General features: G+C 43.2%; 1 protein-coding gene across 1 annotated transcript; it reads right to left on the bottom strand.

Annotated features, from left to right (window-relative positions):
• Positions 1-411: 411 nt before the first annotated feature.
• MCFD2 (multiple coagulation factor deficiency 2, ER cargo receptor complex subunit) lies at positions 412-5,538 on the bottom strand. Its single transcript, XM_041413548.1, has 4 exons — positions 5,436-5,538; positions 4,510-4,661; positions 3,686-3,845; positions 412-2,631 (listed from the first exon to the last, which is right to left on the bottom strand). Exons 1-4 carry the CDS (start codon positions 5,505-5,507, stop codon positions 2,500-2,502), a joined length of 516 nt encoding a protein of 171 aa, XP_041269482.1. The 5' UTR covers positions 5,508-5,538; the 3' UTR covers positions 412-2,499.
• Positions 5,539-5,865: the final 327 nt, after the last annotated feature.

Consider the following 5,865-nt stretch of genomic DNA (forward strand, 5'->3'; position numbering starts at 1 on the left):
AGCATATAAGGGTTGGCAGGGCTACAGGCAACCTGCTTTAAGTGCTCAAGCTGAGCAGCTTAACCTCTTCTGCCCTCTTAGCCACTAGCATTTTTCCGATTCAACATTTGCTCCAGATCATTCAGAGCCTCAGAAGAGATTAAAAAAAAAAAAAAAAAAAAAACAACCAAAAACCCAAAAAACCCTAACTGTAACTGAAAGAATTCTCTTTTAAGATGACTGTAAGAGAGACAAGCTCAAAAACACATCAGCAAATGAGGTATATTTCTTACTAGCACTTCCAGCCTTGTGTATCCTATCAGTATGCACAAACCCCGGTTTAATTTTATTGCTTGTACAACCAGCACAAACCTAGCCACAAAGGTTTCAAAATAAATGATTAGTACACGAAAAAAAATCCAACACTCCGGCTTCATTGCACAAACATTTAAAGAGAGGAAATAATTTCTTTTACAAATGTGTTTCTCTTGTATAAGAATAATTTTGTATAGAAAATAGCTCTTTATACATTTTACAGAAATAGGCTAACATTTAGATTTTTTATTAATGAAAAATCATTGAATGCAATTTAAGATTTCAGTTATGTTTCAGTCACCAAACATCAATAACACAGCAATACATCACCGCTCTAATATTCTTAAGCTGCTTGACTTATCAAATATTGAGTCAAGACAGTGAAAACATTCCTAGAGCCATAATTTGAAAACACTCAAGTAACTTGAAACTGTTAAATTATGAAATACTTCCTGAAAGTAATACCATAATTTAAGTGTCAAGGAGTATGAACTTAAACCTTAATAAGGCAGCATTACTTGCTCACTCCTGCTGGCTAATACTGTAAAACCAAAAATGAACAAAAGCTTTAATATTAAACTGGTTTGCTGTTAATGTGACCTTCAAAACAGTCCTGAAGGATAGGATGCTATCCAGAAGGACCTGGATGAGCTTGAGAAGTGGGCCCACTGGAATCTCATGAGGTTTAACAAAACCAAATACAAGTTGCTGCACTTGGATGGAGCAACCCTGGTATCAACAAAGGTTGGGGGATGAACAGATCAAGAGCAGCCCCGGGGAGAAGGACTTGGGGGTGCTGCTGGGTGAGACGCTGGAGGTGAGCTGGAAATGCCCACTCACAGCCCAGACAGCCAAACATGTCCTGGGCTGCATCCACAGCAGCGTGGGCAGCAGGGCCAGGGAGGGGATTCTGCCCCTCTGCTCTGCTGAGAGCCCACCTGGAACCCTGCATCCAGCCCTGAAGGCCCAGCACAGGAGAGACATGGACCTGTTGGAGAGAGTCCAGAGGAGGCCACCAAAATGATCAGAAGGATGGAGCACCTCTCCTGTAAGGAAAGGCTGAGATAACTGGAATTGTTCAGCCTGGAAAAGAAAAGGCTTTGGGGTGACTTAATTGCAGCCATCCAGTACCTGAATGGAGCCTACAAAAAAGATGAGTGGGACTCTTTACAAGAGTATGTAGTGACAGAGGCTAGATTTAGATTAGATGTTAGGAAGAAATTCTTTACTCTGTGGGTGGAAAGGCATTGGAACAGGCTGCACAGAGAAGTTGTAGATGTCCTCACCCTGGAAAGGGAGCACCTGAGCAATGTGGCATAGTGGAAACGTGTCCCTGACCACAGCAGGGGTATTGGAACTGAATGATCTGTAAGGTCCCTTCCAACCGAGGCCATTCTAGCAATCAAAATGAGATAGCAGCAGCTATTCTAGCAAATGCTATACAGCATTAACACAACACATAATAAAAATACTTCAATTTTCTTAACAAAAAAAAAAAATGGAAGGTAGATTAAAAAAAAAAAAACCCAAACACTAAATTAAGATATAAAAAGTAAATTTGTAGAGGACAAAAAATTGAAAAACACATGTATATATATTTATATGTAATGGTATGCTAGGAAGTAAATATATTTTAAAATACTCAATTTATTCACAGGCTGTTTAAGTTCATATGGTGTAATGTGGAACTCAAACATAACCCACACTCAAATGCTTTCCCTCTACAACTGCTGTTTCAAGCACCTGGTACTTATCTACATATTTTCTTGTAAATTAGAGAGAAGGTAAAGGCATTTCCCCTTGGAATACAACTATATGCAGTAATAATTTCTTGCTTTCTAGGTATAATTTTAAATAGAAGATGTAAGCAAATAAGAACTATAAAACCCAGTGACTGAAAACCTGAAATTTAGATGCTAATGACTCTATTTAGTATTCATAGAGAGCTACTTAGGAGTTTGCCAGCTGTACTCTGTGTGAGTACTGTTGGCACTTCCATGCTTCATGATTCAAATGTGTATTATGTTTAGTGAAACATGGCTCTCACTCCAGGTTAGCAAAACTCTTGACACATACAACTTTCAAATCAATTTAGGTGGAACTGGTACACTTTTCCTTCTCACAGCACAGAGCTTGATACAAGACAGTAATGAATCACATTATACTGGTTCACATTTTCATGTGGTTAGAAGGAGAAACAAACCCTTATTCCAGTGATTTTGCGAATTCTGCATAGTCAATGTATCCGTCATTGTTCTTGTCATCATCTCTCAAGACATCATCTATTAGACTAATCAGCTCTTCTTCCTTCATTGCTTGGGTATGCTCACCACCTTCCTACAAAAACAAAACCACAGTGAACAATTTAGCAGTCTTTCTCATCTAGTGGCACATGTGACAGATTACTGACAACTAATTTTTTACTAAGCTGTTCATGGTTGGTGTCTAATTTGGCACTAAGTTTTATGTAATCATTTATAACAATGTAAGCAAATTTCATCAGATGGAAGCTTTGAAGTCAAAGTTCTTTGGACTTCAGGACAAGCATTCTGCAGCCAACATTCTTGGTCAGAAGTTCCAAAAGCTGAATACCACAATGTATAAAGATGACAATCATCTAATAAATGTATTCTTAATTAGGATCTTGATGTAGTATAGACACTGTCATTTCTATACACTACAGAAACACCTTACAGTAACACAGAAGTGAAAAAATTCAGCACTGTAGCTTAAAGTCAGTAAAATTCTTGGTAACACCCCTTATGGGAACACAAAGAGGTGCCTTTGCACAAGAAGCAGCCAGTCATATTCTGTTCTTGGCTCACTATTCTTTGCCACAGGTTATTAGCAGGAAGTTACGCTATTCTGAATTGTAACTTCCAGAAGGTCAATATGAGATAATGTGTTTCTATTGTGTTCCTAATGATTGGAAAGAGAAATTGAGTTTAGGAAGAGGCAGACCATAGCGGGTTCTCCTAATACAAATTTTGTTCAAGAGGTTTTTTATAGTTTGTGTGTACACAGCAGTAACAGTCTGAAGCTGAAAACAGTGTCATATCATGATAATTCTACAAATTCTCATGCCTCATTTTGGATGATTTCCCTTTCTCCCCATCCCCACCTGCCAAAGTAAGCCCTCTGTAAAGTGATTTTCACTCTGGAGCCCTTCCCGATTCTAGAGTTTAAACTAAAATGGAAACTTCCTAAAAACTGCAATGTGACAAGAAAAGCTGTGATAATGTACATTTATAAATTCAACCAGAACTACCAAGAGAAAAATAATCTCATTTTCAGGCAAAACTGTAACTGCACTGAAGATGTGTTACAACTGTTCTGCTTTTAGGGTCAGAACTGCTTCCAAACACATAAGCCCTTTCAAAACTACACCAACCTCTTTGTGGACATGTGAGATAGCAGTAGCAAGTTCTAACCCATCTAGCAGATTATTGCCATCATAATCATGCATTTTGAAGTAATGGAGCTGCAACTCTTGAGGAGACATCTCAGATTCTGGTTTCTCGATAACACCTTCCAGGTGTTCCATGATGTGTCTAAGAAAAACAAAACCCACAACATTTCCAACCATTAATATTTAATGCTCTGTTTACAGCAAATTTAGTCTTTGATCAAATATTGTAAATCTAAAAGCTACAACTTGATATCAAGATAAAGGGGACATAAAGATTGTTTGTTAGAAGGGCTGCAGAGGCCTCTAATACCTTAGATAATATTTCTATTTCTTCTGGCCTACTTAACAGGCTATCAAAACAACTGAAGCAGAGCCCAAAATCTCTTTTTGGCTGTCTTCCAAAGCACAGGAAGTGGAGGAAGATCTTGCCCAGTCAACCATGAAGTGTTCTAGGGAGTTTTATTTGCTGCTAGAACTGTTCCGCATTTATGAAGAAGCAAATGAGAAAATAAACTCTACCTGTTAGGAATATGATTTTGTCTAAAGTATGCTGACATGGGTAAACAGGATTTCCGTAAGAAATTTTTTTATAGCATAAGTAGGGCTAAAGGCTCCAGAGAGACTTTCTAGGTCTTATAGCTCTACAAATTTATCAAGCAAGCATGTCTCATATCTGGCTTTAGCTAATCATACAACATTCTGAGAAAACAGGGTGCTCTAGGCTGAAGTCCAATTCGCATAACACTTTAGAGATAAGAAAATAATTAAGAAGTAAAGTTTACACTTTTAGAACATGGAACACGTACTCTTTATCTTGTACCAAATTCTTATCAAGGCGAATATTTGGATGTTGACTCTCTCCTACGTGTTCTTCAGCTAGGGCAGAGATGAAGAATGCAGCCATAGCAAAGCAGAATAGCATATGTGTTCTAAACATCCTTTGGGCCATTGTGATCTCCTACAAAAAGGAAAACATACCCCCAAAAAAACAGATTAAAAATGTGATCTATTTTCAGCAGATTTAGACAGTACTAAACAACCCCATTAAGTTTCAGAATAGAATAACTTGTTGCATTGGAAGCTCTTGGTAAGCAGAGAACCAGAGAGCTCCAACTAGGAGCTTTTATGAGGGTCCCTATTTTACTGAATTATGCAGTGATTTTCAGATAATGTATTTTCTTTTTTTTTTCTCTCATAGTTAATGTACACACCGTAGCCACGCTTGGGTTTTCATATACCTTCCAGACAAATAAGTAACCATGCCCTCTGCCTCAGGCAGACCCGCCCCACAGCTATGGGAGCAAAGGTCGCTTACGGCATCGAAGCGGTTCCATCTAATGAGCAGCTCTGTTAAGACTGAATTCCCTAAGGGGCGCACAGCTGTGGAGACGTCACTCAGCCAGGCATGTGCGCACTTCACGGGCAGGTGACAGGGAGCAGAGCTCCAGAGGGGCCGAGAGCGCTGCCGAGGGCAGCCAAGGCGCGGGCTGGCGGCTTCCGCTCCTCTTCTTCTCCCAGCCCCAGCCGAAGCTACCCCCGATTCCACCGGCACGGCGCTGGCCACCCGCCAGGCCCCCACCTCCGGCTGGATCCCCGAGAAAGAGCCCCGGCAGCGGGATGGGGATGGGGCTCGGCCAGCGGCCCGCCGTCCCCCGCCCAGGCCCCAGCACCCCCGCTCCAGCAGCGGCTGCCGGGGCGTGCAGAGAGGCCCCGCCGCCGCCAGACTACGTACCCTCGGGCGGGTCTCCGCCGTGCCGCGGGCTCCGGGCTGGGCGCGGGTTGGACACCATTCCCGGGACACCATCCCAGGATCACCCCTGACCCGGCGCTGCCCCGCCCGCTCCTCCGCCCATTGGCCGCTCCGCTCGGCCCCGCCCCGCCCCGCCTCGCGGGGGACGTCACCGCTCCCGGAGCTCCACGTGGAGCCCTCGCGGCAGCGCAGGTGGGGCGAGGCCGCGCCCACCACGGGGCGGGGCCGGGCCGGGCGCGCGCGCCCAGGTGTGCGTACGGGGCTGCGGCCCCGGTCAGTGATGAGCCATCCGTGAGCCAGCAGCGTGTCCTGCGGCCAAGGAGGGCAGCGCTGTCCTGGGGTGCATTAGGAAGAGCACTGCCAGCAGGTCGAGGAGGAGATCCTGCCCCTCTACTCAGCCCTGGTGAGGCCA

The sequence above is a fragment of the Onychostruthus taczanowskii genome, unplaced genomic scaffold, assembly GCF_017590055.1.
Source record: "Onychostruthus taczanowskii isolate IOZ18803 unplaced genomic scaffold, ASM1759005v1 scaffold42, whole genome shotgun sequence".
NCBI classification, from domain to species: Eukaryota; Metazoa; Chordata; class Aves; order Passeriformes; family Passeridae; genus Onychostruthus; species Onychostruthus taczanowskii.

What these genes read in the sequence shown, in the direction of transcription:
- MCFD2 (XM_041413548.1), bottom strand. Translation starts at nt 5,507, where the DNA reads ATGGTGTCCCGGGAATGGTGTCCAACCCGCGCCCAGCCCGGAGCCCGC. An exon ending in CGGCGGAGACCCGCCCGAGG is followed by an intron (nt 4,662 to 5,435) that starts GTACGTAGTCTG and finishes TCCTTTTTGTAG; the next exon opens with GAGATCACAATGGCCCAAAG. An exon ending in TCTCACATGTCCACAAAGAG is followed by an intron (nt 2,632 to 3,685) that starts GTTGGTGTAGTT and finishes TTGTTTTTGTAG; the next exon opens with GAAGGTGGTGAGCATACCCA.